The 20,756-nt window shown below is 43.5% G+C and overlaps 1 protein-coding gene across 2 annotated transcripts; it reads right to left on the minus strand.

Annotated features, from left to right (window-relative positions):
- Positions 1-12,450: 12,450 nt before the first annotated feature.
- Positions 12,451-18,905, minus strand: LOC148511809 (avidin-related protein 3-like). Of its 2 annotated transcripts, none has more exons than XM_088482691.1 (4): positions 18,802-18,905; positions 16,153-16,363; positions 14,928-15,045; positions 12,451-12,546 (listed from the first exon to the last, which is right to left on the minus strand). In XM_088482691.1, exons 1-4 carry the CDS (start codon positions 18,868-18,870, stop codon positions 12,489-12,491), a joined length of 456 nt encoding a protein of 151 aa, XP_088338817.1. In that variant the 5' UTR covers positions 18,871-18,905; the 3' UTR covers positions 12,451-12,488. The 2 variants fall into 2 exon arrangements, with proteins under 2 accessions (XP_088338817.1, XP_088338816.1); XM_088482690.1 differs by having other exon boundaries at positions 16,153-16,366.
- Between the last annotated feature and the right edge of the window lie 1,851 nt (positions 18,906-20,756).

Consider the following 20,756-nt stretch of genomic DNA (forward strand, 5'->3'; position numbering starts at 1 on the left):
TGATTATTGGTTCTGACCTTGGTTTGTTTGTGACTCTGATTCCATTTGACCCCTGGCATGGTGTTTGATATCTGGTTCTGACCTCGGCAAATTCCTGTGACCCATTTACGTCTGCTCCCTGGTACCGTCTCGTCTGTTTGTTTTTGACCTGGCCTGTCGATTATGCTTTAGTCTTCTGCCATCCAACCAAAGTTCACCAGCACCTGTATAGGGGGACCTGAGGGCCGCAACCTGTGTGTCAGACGCAGCCAAGTCCATACCTTCTTGCAAGGGTCCGTGGTCAATAATGCTGGCACATTAGACTCCGCACCTCAGGTATAGGTCAAGGCAACTCCCTGTATATGGGTCACATACCTAATGCATCCGAAGTTGTGACAGAGAGATGGATAAATCCCTTCGACAATGCGTCCTTGATGTAATCTCTCATCGCCTTGTCCTCTGGAATGGAAAGAGAATATAATCGGCCTTTAGGTAGTTTGGCTCCTGGCAAGTTAATAGCACAGTTATATGAATGATGCAGAGGAAGAACATCCGCCAGCTGCTTGGAGAAGACATTGGCGAAGTCTCGGTATTGGACTGGGATGGCCGGAGGAGCTTCGGCAACCATAGGTTGAACTGAAAATCAATAGCCAAACAATAAGTTTGACAGGCATGACTCCATTTCGTTATTCCCGCGAAGACCTTGAGCCAAGGGAGACCTAGAACGACTGGGGCGAAAGGACACTGAAGATAATAAAAGATATAAACTTCCAAATTTAGAACTCCAACTGTTATACGGAGAGGTGTTTTGAATTTAAATGTGCCCACCAGAAATCAATCCTCCATCTGATCTGCAGATAGGAACTTCCTGATCTAAAGGAATGGTGGGAACACCCAGTGAGTGGAAAAAAAGAAAATCCATAAATTTGCCAGCCGCCCCACTATCCAGGAATGCTGAGGTGGTCAGAGTGGAGCTAGATGGCCAAGGGACTAAGGGCCTGATTCAGAGCTGCTCGTAAGGGTTGTAATACGCATGCGCGAACCAATCATTGCGGTCGGAAATTGTGTGCTCACAAAATAGCGAATGCCTGCTAATTTGAGTGACAGAATGAGGCGTTTGTGGGTGGTAACAGGGGAAGGTGCTTGAAAACGGGGAGTGGAGATCCGAACGCAGGCATGCCAAACGGTCAAAACAGGCGTTTTAAGGGTGTGCATAATTAACAAAGCAGCGTCATCGACCACGTCACTTGGTTGTCTTTTAGCCTGAACTACTCGCATGATTGCAGTAGGAAAATCCTACCACAAGCACTGCGAGCAGTTCAGACGCCTTTCGATGTACTCGATTAATCTAATAAATAGCGGAGATGACGTAGGATGCGAGCGGCCAGGGGGCGTTTTTAAAAAATAAGCGGGCGCATGTTTCGTTCGCTCGTTCAGCCAGAGGCGTCAACAGACCGCAAAGAGCGAGCGCTCTATTTAAATATCCGGCCCCTTTTTCTGAACGAGCGAGCGCAAATAGCGTCCGGCTCTGAATCAGGCCCTAATAGCGAATTCTTGGAGGAAATAGGGGCCAGGCCTAAATGCAATTCCTCCTGCACATTTATGCTTTGACTTTTACTGGCCTGTGTGGACAATTACTAACTATGTCCCTTGTCCCCACAATACATACAGAGGCCTAGGGTACATCTCCAGTGTCTCTCTTTGGGTGATAACCGAGACGCACCAATTTGCATGGTTCCTCCGTATCAGAGGATGGAGCCCAAGTGGGAGAATGGGGCAACCTTGTGGGAAGATTTTGTTCCCCTCTATGTTCCCGGAGATGTTGGTCAATCCTGATGGCCTTCTTCATGAGGTTGTCCAAGGACTGAGCAGGGGGATGATGAATGAGGATGTCCTTGATGGCCTCAGAGTCCAAGCAGATTTTGGCTGTGTAGGGCTGGATCATTCCAACCAGTCAGTAGCCCGTCTGCCGAATTCAGAAGAGTAGTCTTCCGCTGCCTTCTGACCCTGCTTGAGGGAATGCAATTTGGACTGGGCCAAGGCAGATCTATCAGGGTCATCGTACAATAAGCCCATGGCCGTAAAAAAGGCATTAAAGGGACTGCTGCGCGGCTTGGGTCGCAGGCAACCCAAAGGCCCAAGTTTGTGGAGCCCCCTGAAGAAGGGAAATTACCAGTCCCACTCATCGTGATTCTGTCCCTGAGGAGACGGGACGTAGCCTGAAGTATAGCTTGCAACTTTCGCGGAAGTTAAGAAACTGTCGGCGATACCCAGAAAATCGATCCGGCAAGTTCATTTTTGGCTCCATCGGAGGAACCAAAATACAGCAGGAGACTGGCCTTCTTCAAAGCGCAGGGAGAGTTCTTGGACCTTCTAAGTGAGGACTTGGATTTGTGCAGCAAGCACCTGGGCAGGATTCTGCGGCTGTCCCATGACTGCTCTCGATTCTATTTTTTTGGCCGACTATAATGTTATGAATCCCAAAGCTCGCTCCGTGTGAAGCCCCTAGAACTCAGGCTAACGAGGTCTTCCGCAACTAACAGCCACCCGTTTTTCCCTTAGATCTATAAACGATCACAGGTACTTAGGTGGCGCCTGGTCTTAATACTCGGGGTAGTAGCGGTTCAATTGAATGCACTATGGAAACCGATGGAACAGCAGGAATAGGTACTGTCAGCGTTTCGGCTTGTGAGCCAATGATGCAGCTTTCGAGCCTATGAAGCGACTTGGGTGGCGGGAGCAGAAGTTTGTGTACAAGTGGTGCAGCTTTGAGAGCCGATGATGTGGCTTAGAAGCAGATGATGCAGCAAGAACCATAAAAGCAGGAATTGTGTACAAGTGGTACGGCTTTGAGAGCAGATTATGCAGCTTTGGAACCCATGGTGCGGCAGAAGCTGGTAGCAGAATTAAGTGAGTTGCTGGTGTGGCCGGTGGCAGCACAGAAGCTGCTGGTGCGGCTGGAAAGCCGATGTAGTGGTTGTTGAACCGGTGGCAGAACAGAAGCTGCTGGTGTGACCAGGGAGCCAACGTAAAGGCTTGTTAGCCGGTGGAAAGGCAATTCAGCTGGAAAACCAGAATACGATACCACGAGGAGATACAGAATGCTGACCATACAGCTGAGCCGAGAGAACCTACAGGAACGCTATAGTCTGCGAGGCGGCAACAGGCCAGTATGCACAAATAGGCGAAGGGACGAATCACGCCGTGTTGTGGGGAACACGTGACATCCTGCGGCGTCTGGATCGCCTAGCAACCGACATCGCTGGAACAACAGCGTCAGTAGGAGGTAAAATGCTAGCGGGGGACAAGTCATGACCACGACTTGTAACAGTCTTACAAGTTAGTAAAACACCTGACGGAGCTTTAAAATACTTCAAACTGCATAATAAGTAAATAGACAATTGAAAAACATAGTAAGCACAATTCTGCTAGCAAAAAAATTGTTTATTATTGGGAGTATTGCAAAACATAGGGTTACCACCCATCCAGGATTACTCTGGACAGTCCGGTAATAACCTAATGATGCTCCCCCTTAGCAGTTATTGTCTGGTGACAGGACAAACACTAGGATTTTTGTCACCCGGGGCAAGACAGTAATTTGGTGCCCCCCCCCCCGGGTAATTCCCCCATTGTAATGTCCCCTTCAGCAGTGCACCTTTAGTAATGCCCCTTGAGGTAATGCCCCTGTAGTAGTGCCCATATGGTAATGCCCCCATAATAATGTCCCTGTAGTGCCCATATGGTAATGCCCCTATAGTGCCCTTATGGTAATGCCCCTGTAGTGCCGCTTTTTAAACACACACAAAAAGAAAAAAAAAAAAAAACAATACTTACTTTAAACCCTGCTCCTGCATTCGCCGCCGTCCGGTCTGCCCAGCTGCTCCTCTGCTCCTCTGCTCCACTCCCATAGTGCCCGGGCCATGGGGATAGCGGAAGCTGGAGTTCAAGAGAGAACTCCAGCCTACAGCTACCGCGGCACTGCAGGGAAGGAGCCGGGCACCCGCTGGTAATAACATCTCAGCGGGTGTCCAGCTTGGAGCCTCCCTGCGGCGCTGGGCTGGAGGACACTGGTGCTGGGTGCGGCGGCGCACCCGGTGCACATGCACCTCCAGCCCCCCCCAGTTGCAGCCCTGCTGGTGATCACTAGACCAGTGGTTCCCAAACCATCCCTAGGCCATAAGTTTCTTATTGACAAACTCAACAAAAGTAATTAAATGAAGTAAATTGTTCTCAACTGTCATCATTAGGTATAGTTATATGGTGGTGGACAGGGATGTGCTTGGTCACATATTTTATGATTGGCAGCCACCAGCACTGGTTTTGCCTATAAATAATTTTAGTTTGGTCTTGAACCACCAACCCGTGGCACTCCAGGGAGACACAATACCCAGTTTGGGAACCACTGCACTAGACAAATAGTTGAAACAGTACACAAAAAACTAAAATTTTCACAAATGGATTGGGGGATCTAAGGGTGCATACACACCTGTACGATACCGGCCCGATTTGGCCGATTTAGCCAAATCGGAACGACAAATCGGCATATCATGCAGTGTGTATGCCCAATTTGCGCATACCCGTGGTCGCATGCGATATTGTGCGATTGGCTGTGCTGCACAGTCAATCATACGATATCGCATGTGAGCCTGTACAAGTTAATGAAGGATGGAACAGTGACTGTTCTGTCTTTCATTACATCTTTCAAGTGTGTACCGGCAATCATGTGATGTCCAGGGTGAAGACAAATCGTCCTGAACATCGGCACGATTGCCGGTCGTTTAGGTGTGTACCCAGCCTAAGCCTACATCTCCCCCATCTTGTGTCAATTTAAAAAGAGTGGAAACTCATTTCGAGGTCTATTCATCATGGCATAAATCACTGGTGACAATTAGGTTTTAAACTCGCTGCGAGTTTAAAAAATGTTTTGGAGGCATTCATCATGCCTCCCTAACAAAAGTATCACCTCCGAAAAGCGGTGTCAGCTATTCGGAAAAGTTATACTTTTCCCCATGTAGCTGAGGTTTCTGTAAGAAGTCTCTCACTGCTGTATGTCTCTTCCCCTCTATTTCCCTGCTGTGTCTCACCTCCTCCCCCCGCGTCCTCCACTGTGCCATCCGGCCACCAACCAACCACCCCCCCCCTCCCCCAGGCTCACCCGTCTTGTGTCAGTGAGTCCAGGCCACATGTCTGCGGTGCCACTTAGCTCTTAGCTCCAGAGATCTGCAGTGGAGACACAGCAGGGAGAGATCTTAATAGATCCCTATGCTGTGGCTGGCATGTAAGTCATCACAGACTACCGTGTAAACAGCAGCCTGTGAAGATTATCGGGGACTGAACGCTATTTGAGGATGGCGTTCAGTAAATGCTTTTTCGGAACTTGATGAACGGCCCTGACACTTTCACATTTTCACCTGCTTTTGCAAAATATAAGTGATCATGAATAGGCCCCTAAATATTGCAGGTTGTCTAGTTTATAAAATGGAAGGCCTTGTTGGGCTGCCAAATTCTTCCTATGCATAGGAAACATTTAAATCAAGAGAGCAAAAATTTGAGGGGGGGGGGGGGGGGGGGGATTAAAAAAAAAAAAAAAAAAACACATTTGCTTTTGGTTCCCTTATTTCAAAAATCAATAAAACACACTTTTTTGGCCATTTGGTTTAGACTTTTTTAACATGTTAGAATAAAATGACTAATGGTGTCTTCTGAAAATACAAAGTTTTCTGAAAAACCAAGTATAATTTGTGTGGGTTCCACATAAAAAGAAAAAATAATAATAATCAGTGATAATGATGTTGAGTGTAACTAGTGCACACAGCAGTGAAGGGGTTGAAGATCATTTCTGCTAATTATACAATGTTATGATCATATGGCTACAGGAGGCCATAAAGATAAACTTTAGACTGGCTTTTGTAAACGACAATTAACCCCATACTGCGCTGGTAGTTATGCCACAGAAATGGAGAAGAGTAGAGATATTACAGGTGGAGTCTCACATGTCCAAAATGCTTGGGACCAGGGGTATTTTGGAATATTTGCATATCACAATGAAATATCTTGGGAATGGGACCCCAATATACACACAGAATGCATTTATGTGTTATATACACCTTATACATACAGCCTGAAGGTCATTTTATACAATATTTTCAATAAGTTTGAGGCTCAAGCAAAGTTTGTGTACAGAAATGAAATTCATTTATGTTTCATATACACCTTATACACACATCCTGAAGGTAATTTTATACAATATGTTTAATAATTTGTGCCTTAGACAAAGTTTGTGTAAATTGAACCATCAAAAAGCAAAGGTTTCATTATCTCAGTCATGCCAAAATTATTCTGTATTTCGGAATATTTGGATATGGGAGACTCAACCTGTACTACATTTTATTTATAAGACAGTGGTATGCAGCGCCGTACATATGGCAACAGTAGGACAGTACAGCCACCCAATAGGCAAATGCAGGGGGATTTCTGCTTACCTAGAATGCCCTCACCTCGAATCATGACCACAATAGTAGTCAGTGGCGGAACTGCCAGTGGTAGTGGAGTCACCAGCCTCCCGGCTCCAGCTGTCAGGGGGGCAGCAGGGGCACACAGATAAAGCCATCTTTAACCACTGCCAGCAGTTATAGGTGGATCCATTTGTGGGGTCTGTGGAGCCACTTTCTCTTCAGGCACCACCAGCGGAGGCTGGTGACAGTGCAATAAAGTTTTTTTGTTTAGTGTGAGTTGCGGCGTGTAGAGGAGAAGGAAGATGCAGCCAGAAGACCCAGGAGTAGGTAAGTGGAGCCGAAGGGATGCGGGGGCTGGCGAGACAGTGGGGTCTGGTTGCAGAAACAAAGAGAGGGGGGCTGGCAGGAGAGACAGAGAAAAAGCGCCCTGCCCTCACAGCCTGTGGGTGCCGTCTTCACCCGCGGATCGGTGTCCCGTGGGTGGGGAAATGTGCGGTGACCCGGTCACCGCCGGAGATGCACCCGGCATCTATTCTCCCTGTGGGCAGCGCTTGGGGGCTGTCCAGCATGTCCATAAGTGCCGGGCACGCCCCAAGAGTGATGAAAAGACCATCATGCCCATCGGGGCTTACGACGAGACTCTAAGGTAGGGTCTCGTCATCCTTAAGCCCCAGGGAGCTTCCCGCTCTGTTTGAGCAGGAAGCTCCCCACTGACATCACTGATGAGGTCAGTGGGGCCTCCCCCAAACGGCAAGCGTTCCGACAGGAACGCCTCCGGCCCGCCCAGCAAACGGAGCGAGCTGTCACTCAACATAGACAGCTTGCCCCGTCTGCTACGAGACCCCTAACAACAGATCACCCATCGTTAGCCGGGTCTCGCGCATGCGCACTGGAGCAACATCGACCCTGTTGCGAGCTCGTAGAGCTAACGACCGGGTCTGAATAAGCTCCTTAGTGCATTGGATCAAAGAGCAGCTACCAGCAAGAATAGACCTTTGTCTTACCATGAGGTGGGGGAATGTATGCTTAGACAGGATTGCCTCCTGCTGGTTATATTTTAAAGTTATATTTATTATAAGATCTTTAACCTTTTTCTGACCACTTATTTTTATCAGATACAGGTTTGGTACAGAAAGTTTGTTTTTTTTAGACTTCCCTCCCTACAGTAGAGAATATTATTGCTCTCTATTCATTTTGTTTTATCATCTGCTAAAAGTTTTCCCTGCCACTAATATGGTAATTAACCAACAAGTGTTATACTACTCTGCCGACTGGGAGGGAGCTGCACCATCTAAGAAACACCTACAAATCTATCTATATATGCACACTTTTTTTTTTTGCATTCGAAAATAATTAAAAAAGGTGTTTATGTTATTCCATATTTTTGCCAATTAGCAAATTGGGAGGTTATGGATGTACTGACATTTTATTAATATGGGCTTATGGATCTAAAAAAAAAAAAAAAAAAAAAAAAAAAAAAAAGAGTCTGTCCCATATTGTTATAAGTGCAAGGGGAACTTACCTATGCAGGGAGAGAATAACCCTATCTCCTTCTCATCTCCTGACTTTTCCCCTTCTTTCCATACATCATGTAGTGTACAGAGGCTCTTTGCTTAAGGGGCCATTGCTCCTCCACATTTTCTGCTCTGCATCCCTAGCCTCATCACCCTCCATACTGCTGTCCATACTCTTCTCTGCCAATGACCCCTATCTCTTCTCCCAACTGATCACCTCTTCCCATTATCACCTCTTCCCATTCCCACCTCCAGGACTTCTCTTGCTTCTCCCCACCACTGGAACTCACATCCCCTCCCTTTGAGACTTTAGCTTTCTCCTATGGCTCTATTCATCATGTTAATTAACATTCTTACTCACCGCGAGCGCCAGAGCAATTCATCATTGGTCCGACATGGAGACAGCTGATCCAAAAATCAGCTGTCTCCATGAGTTTTCCACAAGTGAATCTTTTCACTGCTCTTTTCTTAGCAGTGACACCAGTGCACATGCATGACCTACAGATCATGCATGCGCACAGAAGCCCCGGTGTCTGGCAGAAAGAACCAGACAGGGGAAGAGGCCTCTTCACAATCTGGGACTCCTACCCATAGTGAAGAAGCGGGTTGCGGGAGCAATAGCCATCTGAAGATAGCGAATGCTCCCATTCAAGCTCTGAAAATATTGTATTTTCAGAGCATGATGAATTCCTGTCCCCATACTAGTGTATGGGGACAGGGGCTATTCCAGGAGAGAAAGGTAAGCAGCAGATATGATATCTCCTGCTTTCCCTTCTTAATAAATGGCCCAATAAATTAATTTCTACAATTGCAGGTGAAAATGTTCAACGTCACCTGCTTTACTAGAAATGAAGGGATGATGAATAAAGCCCATAAACTAAGCGCCCATGTACAGGGGCACATGTACTTACTTTGTGCACTACGCCATAAACTCCTCCCTCATTGTATTCTTTGTGCCATCAGTGGCGGTGAACCCGTATAGCGTGCCAATGAACAAGGTTATAGATTCAGTCAGCACTATTTTTCTAGCAACTACTGTGTACTGTATATATTGGGGTTTTTTGCACAGTCTGTATTGTACTTTATGGACTGTATGCCCTGCTATGCATGTTTTGTTCTTTTGAATGTTACTGCTGACCCCTTTTGGCACCTTATAAATAAAAGGATAACAACAAAATTAACGACAAATTCAAATCTGCCAACATTCACAATTAAGAAATCGGGACAAAATAGCAAATGTCTTTACCTACCCAAATTAATTTCAAAGTATGAATGGAAGGTGTAGGCACTGGCAGTAATAAGGTTTAGAAGATTCATCCCAATGCATGGGGTCCTAGTACATGCTTGCACTCTTGCCATGTTAGTACTGTATGTAGAACACACCTTATGGGGCACAATGAACATGGCTGAACACTTGAGTTGACGTTACGCAGTGCTGAATTTTAAGTAACTACCACTGCAGTGACTGGGTGCAAAAGTAGCAGATATACCAGCCATGCTGCACAGCTGACAGGATGTGTCTGAATGACATTGTTCAGACATATCACTGGTACACACCCACAATATAACAGCCGTTTAATTGTACAGCCAATATGTTGGCCAGTGTGTGCCTAGCATTAGTACATAGACCCCTTAGAATACAAATACTGTTACTTTTTCATTCTATTGAGATTTCAATACATTCAGATTAGAATCAGCAATTAATTCAGATGGTTGTTTATTAACAGTTAATCTATCAATATTGCACCTGGTGGCTTTTCTTACTAAACACCAGGACTGGCTCTTATCAGAGCCCCAGTCCCAGCGACTCAGACGGTACATTCAGGCAAACAAAGATTCCTTATTGTTGCAAATTGTCTCAGAGCGGCTCACAGACCTGTAGTTTATAAAAAAATAAAATATCACTACCGGGGAGAACAGACCACTCATCAAAACCTGCAGATCATTGAATCTGTCCATTAACGTGTGGATCAAGATCTTCTCTGACGTGGATATTAGATGTGATCAATATCTTATCACATTTGAGTACTTTGGTAGTTTTTAGTTTTCATGTGTCGCTCCCCATCATGTTACAGACATTTGCAAAATGACAGAAGCTGATTGGTTGGTACTTTATCTCCATAGTTTGGAAAATCTACCCTTTTATTATTATGTGGGACATTACTACTTGAGGGTTTGGCTTTATGAGATTGAAATTAAGTATTCCTGCTCATAGAATATCAGAGCTTTGAATAAGTGTTATAATTATAATGAGGTCATAAAAGGCCTTAGATCCCTATTAAAAGAGGAATCCGCTGCTAAATCCAACAAAAGTGTTCAGAGTTTGAGAAAGGATTCATCATGAGACCATTTAAGATGGATCGCCTACAATTCCCTTATTGCCAACACACAGGGAGCTAAGTAGAACTTTGTGAGCCCCCTTCCCCACTGGTACTGAGGGGTAAAAAAAATTAAATACACACACAGGCCCCTACTTTGTGTACACACACACATATATATATACACACAGCACTGCAGACTATATACAGTCCATGTTACTGTATATATTAATGGGTATATTTATAAAAAATAATTATAAATTCACTTCATGAGCAGGCAAAGCACCAGCCTTACCACAAGAGGCTGTGGTGATGGACAGAAACAAGTGAGCACCTGCAAGACCACCACCACAAGAAAGTAATGTCTCCTCTGCAGAAGGCAAAGGGCTCCCAAAAAAAAAAAACCCAATAGCAACAGCGAGTGCTCTTCGATGCAATAAAGGCTGCATTACAGAGGAACAGTGTGGATACAACTATAGCAGCCTCTCACTCTGGTGATTTCTAAAGAGCCAGGGGTATATTAAGAGGAGAGGGCCCGTGTGCAGTCTGTCGGGGCCCCCTCCTCTCTTTAGCGGCCGCCAGATTACTGATTGCAGCGCTGCATCAGTAGACTCAGAGCAGTAGTCTTGCAAATACTTGGAGAGAGACCCTTGCAGGGGACAAAATGGGAGTTCTGCCCTGCTACCACAGTGGGCGACCTTGTGTGAGGAGAGACATACCACAGTGGGCGACCTTGTGTGAGGAGAGACATGCATATTGTGAGGGAGTGTTTCTATAAGTAATCAGACAGCAGGTGAAATTTGTTAGAAGACTGGGATAGGGAGAGGTGTTATTCCAGCAGGAGAGTCCCTGGATATTGGGATATCACTATGTCTGCCAGAAGAAAGTATGCAGAGTGATGGAAGGAGAAAGGCTCCTTATGAGATTAATGTGCAGCACATTAGTCTCCTATGCAGGTTGGTATGAAGTGCAGGGAACTACTGTATACTGTAATGAAACAGACATGCCAATATTCACCATGACTAGCAACACCAGGTATGTGATGCATTTTAAGCCTGTGACATTACACAGAAGCCTGCTGGAGGTGTTAATGGAAAGTAACTATTATTTTGCAACTGTTAAACATACAGTATTTACCATCTACTGAATGTAATGTGCTGGAAGCCATAACACAGGCTGTCCTGTTCCTGGAGAATGAAGTATAAAAATGCATTTGCAACTTAAAACATAAAAATAAATCTCCACAGGAGCGCTGCAATTCCTGGCAATGGCATCCATGGTGGTTGGAAGAGTATAAAACCTCATGTTATTTGCCATTATTACTGACACAGCAGCCTGAGGACTGGGTCCGAAGGGATCCTGAAACGTTGCCAACATCGCTGTGTATTGAACACATGTACTAACACAGGAATAAGTAACAGTAGTGCTGTGTGTGGACTTCATTTATTGGGGACCTGCATATATTATACACACATCCCAAAATGTTAGAGGCGATGCTTTTTTTCTTTTTATTAAAATAAAGACCATTGAGAACCATTAGAGAGAGAAAAAAAAAAGTTTTGTTTAATGTTTCTGAAAATGCTGAATCAGTGCTCAAATCATCTTAGGTTCAAATGAAACTGACTTATATACAGCCATAACACATCTGCATTCTACTTACACCACACAATCCTGAAAGACACCACATCAGAAAATAAATTGTGCAACATTAACTGCACATGGGCAGCCAAAAGCAAAATCTATGCCAATGCTTAATGGTACCCAGGAACTAAGATACCAATAAGCCATACCATGGAAAGTTTGTGACACAACAACCCTTCACTGTTTTAAGCACAGGTTAAGGCTGTAGAGTTACACTCATCCACTTGTAAAGACAAGGGAGAATTAAAATTCATGAGACATTATTTCCCCCCACCACCACCCTTTGCAGTCTGAAAGCTTAGTTTGTACCTGTAACAAATGGATCTTTACAACCCACTCAACTTAGATCCATTTTTTTACCCCATTTACAGTACCAGGACACAAGTGGCATGATATTCCGCAACCGCTTATGGCTGGCCTGAATCACATTTGAAAGGAGGAGAGGGGGAAAAAAAAAAAAACAGCCCATCACAAAAACTCTGAAATCTGAAATAAATTAAGCCAGACCATATACCACCCTCCCAAAATAAAGACAAAACGCCATTGTCTCGTAAGGTTTTTTTTATTATTATTATTCAGTCCTATACAAGTTGGTCTTCGTGACACGTCTTCTGTAGGTAAAAGAAGTCTTCACCGATCCTGAAACAAGTTAAACAGTCTTATGAAAGGCATAACTTTTCAATGAACATTCAGAGTAGTGGCTTTGAAACATACATACTATCAGACAGCAATCCACTTTAATTGTGTGTGTTTGCTATTAGCATTGCCAGTAACTTGCCCATTTCCAAAATGATAGCATTAACAGAATAAATTAAAGAACCCACAGAAAAGTGTTCAGTAAGCTTTGTAACACACACACACACTTAGGGGGCCATGTATTAATCGTAGTACTGCCACGATTATTAACAATCAACTTGCCAGGAATATTTACACTTTTAATGATAATATCACGGCTAAGTACGAAAGATCTTTCCTGCCCCTGGAGGCTTACAGTAGTTTACACCAACTGAAGATTGTTTAAACCACCGATGCTAAACTCCAAAAAGCTTCGCTTTATGGAGTTTAGTACATAGGGGTCAAATCGTAGTCCCCATCGATAATGGGCACTGATCTGAAGTGCTAATTAGCACTTTGCAGGAGATGTCAGAGAAATCTCCTGCATTGGGTTGTTAGTACATAGGATCGATTAAAAAAAAAAAAAAAAAAAAAAACACACGACTTGATACATAGGCTCTTTAGACATCTGAGAGAAGTCATTAACAAGACCATTTATTCCTATTCATGTTCCATAAGCAGTAGTTCACATTATGCAATGCTACAACCAGATTCTGTACAGCTAGAATACACTGGGAAAACCGGTTTCACTTTAGGGTACATTGAGAAACCCCCCTCAGCTTTTCCAATGGACCATTTTAATTGTACTCCCTGTATTGTTTTGATAGTAAAGCTTTAAAGACTGCCAAGTTTCTGAATACACTTTCGTGCACAACAACTTTGCAGAAAAAAAAAAAAAAGGGGGGGGGGGGGGGGGGGGAGTTGTAAGCTGATGCACACTAAGTACCAAGAATAATAGAAAAAAAAAAAAAAAAATCTATATATATATATATATATATATATATATATATATATATATATATATATATATAGAAGTGGTAGGTGGGCAAACATCTTTGGCCAAACATGTACTAAGAACCTCTATACAATACCATGTTAATTGATAATTCAATATATATATATATATATATATATATATATAGTTATATTTATTATTCTTAGTACACAGTGTGCATCAGCTTCTCCCCCTTTTTTCTGAAACAGAACTACAGGTCTCAGCATGGTAGCTCCTGATTGTAATTAGGTTGTGCAGCCCACCCCCCCCCCTTTTTTGCACAACAACTTTGCAAGGGAAGCACATAATTTGCACTGCAAGACAGCAGCATCTATAGGAGTTTAACAAGACAAGCTTTCAGCATGCACTAAAAAAAAAAAAAAAAAATCCATATACACAAAATAAAAAACCCTTACCTAATGCACTAGGGGGGGGGGGGGGGGTGTTCAAATAAATGTCAATCCAACAGTAATTGTGCTAGTAGTGAGAAGTTATCCCATACACAAAGTGACATTTGATGCCATACACTCAAAAGGCACCCATGTAATGGATTGTGTACCCTCACTTATTAAATTAGGCTTGAATGGTACATGTACAGCAGTTCTCACCTCCAACAGGTGATGTTTTGAGGATTTCCATCTGTAAATGGGGGATAATTACTGACCCAATAGATTAACTCACCTGTGCATGATTGAAGAAATTCTCAAAGCATGACCAGTTTGTGGTGCTGGAGCAGAGAACTGATGTACGGCAAAGTATAAGTTGATGATGGGGAAACATAAGTTACATTTTTACGTTTCCCACCAGTTACCCTGTGCAACCACAAAAGGCACATACATTACTTGTGGCGCTTCCTAGAAGTGGATGTTGACTGGCAGTTACAGGTGTGTAAAGGGGCCTATCCATTAAATGACTGAACGATGCAACCAAAACCAGGAGGTTTTGGTTGCCTCGTTCAGAATGTAGTCTAATGGATAGGCCAGCAAGGACCTGCGATGCGCGTGCATGTCCTTGCCAACGCCCGACTATCTGTCGAACATGCCAGTCAACCTGACGATGATAGTCAGGTTTAGCATGTTCTCAGATAGGAGGTCGATCTCCTGCACTGAACGATGTTCAGTGCGGGAGCCGCACCTAGGCGACCTGAAGGACTGAACACTAGTCGTTCAGTTTTTCAGGTCGCCTAATGGATAGGCCCCTTTAGGCAAACAAATAAACCCACTGTCCATAAAAGGTCACTGCATAGTTGATTGTAGCATAGTAATAGTGCAATTCCCAATCTTTGGAATGCAATGATTTTGCAACAAAATAGAGGAGCTGCTGGGAATGCCTGGAAGAGGATTGGAGGCATTGTTACATTTCAGCACTCAGCCAATTTTATCCGCTCGTTGAGCAATAAAATTCTCTTTACCTGGTGGATTTCCAGTTATCTTCTTCTGCAGCAGCCTCCGATCTCAATAACCACATGGTTCTCAGGACAGGGCACTGTGATGTCTGGAAACATTGGCCAACCCAAGCAGTGACAGAACCTGTAATGAGAGTGAAAGGACATGACTTGAGCACTGATTGACACCTTTGATGTGGCCAGGAAGTGCATTGCATAGTTTTGTAGATCGAACCTCCATCAGCAGCAAGACAGTGATGCAGGAAGGAGAATCAATGGGCACTGAAGCTTAGTGTATTGAAGGGGTTACAGGCTCACAGCACTTAGGCCCATTTCCATGTGTGCCTCCCCAGCCACTGACCTCCCTGCGCATCACTGGCAAACAAATATTCTACATCTACAAAGAAGGTTTCGGTCATACCTTTATAGTGTAATACTAGCCATTAGAGGCAGCTTATCCAATAAACATCTGATCTAGAACTCAGATGTCAGTCAGGCAATGAGACCCTCTAACTACATCTACAGTCATCTGACAATGCTAGACATGCCCAGTCATATTATGACAACTGACCAGAGTGCCAAAATTGCCACATATGTATGCTGAGGGATTGCGTCTAACTTCTTGGACCAACTTTAGTGGCAGAGCAGAGAATACACAACCTCACTACTGGAACATGTTGGGTCTCCCTAGCTTGCCATCTCATCGGACACTCTAAAATATTACCAAAATATATATATTTTTTAATAAAATGGCCTTTCAGATGCAAAATAACAAACTTTTTATCCTTTAATTGAATAAGAGTGACTCTTTTTGGTTCTTGTTAAGTATACGGATGCTACTGAAGCTGTGAAGTTTCAGTACATACTATTGTAGTGAGTGCATGTGCTCAGGGGAGTAGAGGGTGGAGCATGAGCTCCAGGTGCCAAAATGGACAGAGGGCACCATACAGGGTTTTGGAATTCATGGGGCCCTGCACAGTATGACAGCCACCTGTTATGGATCAGAGATCAGTTTCTCCATTTCATGCTGCCTTAAGATGCCCAGATGGCCTCCCCTCCGGCTCTCCTTCCTCTGTGATCATCTTCTGTCACCTACTCTTAACACTGATTACATTCTCTTTTCACCTCTTTAATTAATACAATCTCTGATTCAAGAAGAAAAACAAAAAAAACATTTATTAGGATTTCAGTGGAACAGATGGACAGTGACCAAATTATGAACAACTTCCCTCTCTCACATCCAGCACCTCACCTCCACTCCATCTCACAGACATTGTGAAGGTCGCTTGATTCCCTTGTCCTAGAACTCCCACCAACTTCCCAGTCATCTTATCACCTGCAGCTCCAGGAAAAACCTCCACAGAGGTGCGCAGAAAGCCGCTGAGGTGAGGACCTTCTGCATACAGAGAGAGAACAGATCCCAGGGTATTTACCCACACACCAGTCACATTGCAGTGTGCTCCCTGCTGGTATAAAAGCATATTGTTAATCCTGTAGTCAAGCCAGTACCAGTTTATTATGCATATTTTCTATGGATTGAAATATCTACAGTAAAAAGGTAGACTTTGGGCCGTATTCAATTTGAGGCGAACAGTCGGAAACTGCAAAAATTTATCGACGATGACGTAATTTTCGCCTATTTCAATTACATTGGCTTTTCGCACCAGCAAGAAATCTATGACAGACACACACACACACACTTTCGCCAGCAAAAGGCTGGTGAAAAAGTAAGTGCAGAATTGGGGTTTAGGGGTGCAGGCCAAAAAATAAATAAATCAGGACGCCCCAACAAATGAACTTTAAATTTGGGGGAAAAAAAAAAAACACTTAGAAAAAAAGCCAAATTAAACCCAGATGGGTTTCCTTATATGCGGCAGGTGTTTTCTTCATTGCCGGAGTAGCGGCAGGTGCATTTTTGAAGAATTTTTAAAAATTTTAGGGACTTTAAAATATGCTTGCACCCATTTTCATGTACCCCAAATTTGATGGAACAAATTTTTCCGAAAAAAATAAAAACAAAATAAAAACCTAAGTGCTATCCTTAACCACTTTTTCAATAGCCGCATTTATGCACCGGCAGCGGCTATTACAATCCCCGACTTCCTTCAGCAGGCTAAAATGGGGGTACCCATAGAGAACCCCCATATCTGGACATCTTTAGGGGGGACCCAGGGACATAACCCAAAAATTCCCAAATTTTTGCGATACTTATCTTTCCGCTGCTTCCTAATTGAATATGGGGTGCAGGCATGCGCCCAATACTTTATCCCCAGAAAAGCTGCAATGGAGTGAAAAGTCCAGCACGGACTTTTCATTCCCAAATTGAATACCCCCCAATATCTAGATGGACACCAGACGTTAGACAGCCAATAGGTCGACAGGATCAAACCGTTGAGGTAAGTGCCTAACCCAAAAAAAATAAAAAATAATAATGTGTCAACCTTGACTGTCCATCTAGACACTGTCTACCTTTTTACAGTAGATCTTTAGACTGGATCCAATTACTATACCTACATTTTGGACAATGCAAGGCTTTGAAATTACAGACTTTAATTCCTCTGTCTAATACCATGCAATTCCTATTACTCCCTCAATGAACACTTACAAATGTATATTATTTGTTGCTATAATTTTCTAATTCTTAAGCTGCATACACACACACACCGATTTTGTTACCAACGAGTTTATGAACGATTTTCTGTCAGATTTTTTTAAAGTGTAATGAACAATTTTTTTGAACTACAAACAATTTTTGCATATTCCCTTAATGAAAATCGTTGAGTTGACAAGTCTGACTGAACTACAAACATGAACGATTATCGTTAAACTCAGAAAGTGAACAATTTTGTCAAACGATCATCATTAAACAATATAATTTAACGATAATCATTCAAAAAATCATTGTGTGTATGCAGCTTAAGACATGACTGGATTTGTCAAGTCTTCAAAGGCCAACAACACACATTGTGTGCTTTATGCACCAGACCAACACCAAAGTGGAAATAAGTGTAAAGACCTGTGCTACAATCAGTTGAGAGATTAAAATAATGTGCATATGGGACTTTTCACAGGGAGGGAGTCTCAAAGCTGGGTTTATGGGGTACTTAATGTCATTTGCATAGACAATGCAGCAAATTGGGAACACTGCTAGTATACATTATGGGGCCTATGCATTAAAGACATTAGACAAAATTGAGAGATAAAGCACTAGCCAATCAGCTTCTAACTTACATTTTACAAGCTGTGTTCATAAAATGACAGGAGCTGATTGGTTAATACTTTCACTTACAATTTTATCCATCAAGCTTTGATACACAAGTTCCTTGGTAAAGGAATATTACAATACTGCCTGCAATAAAGTGGAGTTCCCAGCCAAAATACATTTCTTGAACCAACATCATAAAAAGGTTTATACAGAGGTAGTATGATTGTGCCAGAATGTACAGAGAGGAGAAACATTAATGGGATGCTTTATAGTTGGTTGTTAGAGAAGAAAAAAAACCAAAAACAAAAAAACCCCAAGTGCATTTCATGGGATTAATTGAGAGCAGAGGTGAGAACAGTAAAAATTCAGTCTGCAGTGTTGTTCAGGGTATTCCATGTTGCCATAGTCTACTAGCATAATGAGACAGCTCAGCCAAATATGGGTGTGGATCTACATAACATCCCCACCCCCCTTTAGGAAGAGTTTCTCACCTCAGAGTTATTAGGAGTCAAAAGTGTTTAAACCCAACAATCTGTGGACCACACATATGCTTTACTTTATCCCATCCATAAGCCCAGTGAATGCTAAACAAAATCACATACTAGAACAACCTTTTTCCAAATCAAAGTTAACTAGAGCAAGGTACATTATTGATGATGAGTAAAAAGAACTGACATATAAATAGAGTACACTTACCACAGCATTGCAGTGACTACTCAGCACAAACAGCACTACAACAACCCCTTGCACTCCCAACAGGAACATGGCTCTACACCTCAGCAGGAGACCACTGTTGGCTTATAAATGATCCAGCTGTCTAGAAGTCTAATTAATTGTTACTTTAATTGAATAATTGTTTGGCTTTGAAAAACATCACTGCACAAACAAACCCTCTTGAAGTAGTTGTTAAAGATTATGCTCAAAATCTGCTTCTCTTATAGAAAATGCATTTATATTTTATTTTTCAGCTACAAAAAAGGAAAATTAGATCCTCATATACGGATTGGGGAACATAAAATAATACCCCTTTTACACAGGAGCTAAAACGGGTTTTTGAAGGGTTAACCCGGGCAGCTCCCTGGTGTAAAAGGGGAGAGAGTTGGATCGCCGGGTCGAGTGACCCGGCAATCCAACCCAGGTAACTAGCAGGGTTTAACACGGGCGTAGCCTGTGAAACCCTGCTGTGAGACCAGCGCACTCCGGGTCACGATGACCTGGAGTGCGCTGCCAGCCGGCCAATTGGTCCGGCTTCAGTGGCGCTTGGAGATGACGTCATCTCCAAGCGACCACTTTCACTCCGCAAAAGCCGGGTCTATGCAGACCCGACTGCGGTGTGAGCGGCGCTGACTCGGGAATATCCCGAGTCGGCGCCGGCAAAATTCTGGGTCTGATCCGGATAGGAACTTTGGCCCTCATTCAGACCCACTCGCAAGCGGGCGCACGTACGTTAGGCGTACGTACAAAAATATTTAAATTCAATGGCTCGCTCGTATTTTCGTTCGCATCTAAAATTCCTCCCTAAACTCTGACGACCCCTCCTCTAACTAACGAGCGTACGAAATAGCGAGCGTACATCCCCGAAATGGCTTGAAAGGAACGCACGCACAAGTATAAACAGGAAGTGGCCTTGTCAGATGTCGATTACCTGCTCCTTTATTCTGCCTACCTCCATCAATCGTATCATGCCAATCAATGTATCAATTAGCTTAATTGTTTGTTTTTTTTCAACACAATGCAAGAAACTTTACTCTTGTCCGTGTTTGTGTTTACCCGCAGAATACGTACGGATGAAACATTCGCTTTTATTGTTCAAAAAACATGTGAACCACAATTAAACAATTGTTCTATTGCTGTGGATCCCCGCATATTTCTCTGGGTTCATTTCTTTATTTAAATTTGCTTACGCATGTCACTGCATCAAGCCTATCATAACTCTCCAGAGATTTCTGGCCCTGTCGAACACATGACTCATACACTAACCAATAAAATTGCTCCTGTTAATTTCCAAAATACATTAGCCAATCAGTAAATTTTTACACACTTTATCAAAAATGTTTTTTAAGAAAAACACCATTGCCATCATGAGAGCCTCCGCATTCACCAGGCGCGAGCTGCTGGTGCTTACGGAGGTCATGGATCGCCGGATCACCAGCCAACCTCAACCCATGACCAACCGGCAGAAGCGCTCCGCGTATGCGGAGGCACGGTCCCGCCTGCGGTCCTTCGGCTCACGCCGCAACATCGGGCAGCTGGAGCGCAGGTGGTCCGACCTGCAACGGCGAACGCCCCGCTTGCTGGCATGCTTTCGCATGCAGATCCTGGAAAGTAAGTGTTATGTATTGTGGTTTTAATGTTTGTGTGGCAAACTGCGTGTGCATGTTTTCCTCTCTGTCCTATTTCTTATTTGTACTCATATCTGCGTGTGCATGTTTTCCTGTCTGTCCTATTTCTTATTTGTACTCATATCTGCGTGTGCATGTTTTCCTGTCTGTCCGATTTCTTATTTGTACTCATATCTGCGTGTGCATGTTTTCCTGTCTGTCCTATTTCTTATTTGTACTCATATCTGCGTGTGCATGTTTTCCTGTCTGTCCTATTTCTTATTTGTACTCATATCTGCGTGTGCATGTTTTCCTGTCTGTCCTATTTCT

The sequence above is a fragment of the Taudactylus pleione genome, unplaced genomic scaffold (genome assembly GCF_031769625.1).
Source record: "Taudactylus pleione unplaced genomic scaffold, aTauple2 ptg000290l, whole genome shotgun sequence".
NCBI classification, from domain to species: domain Eukaryota; kingdom Metazoa; phylum Chordata; class Amphibia; order Anura; family Myobatrachidae; genus Taudactylus; species Taudactylus pleione.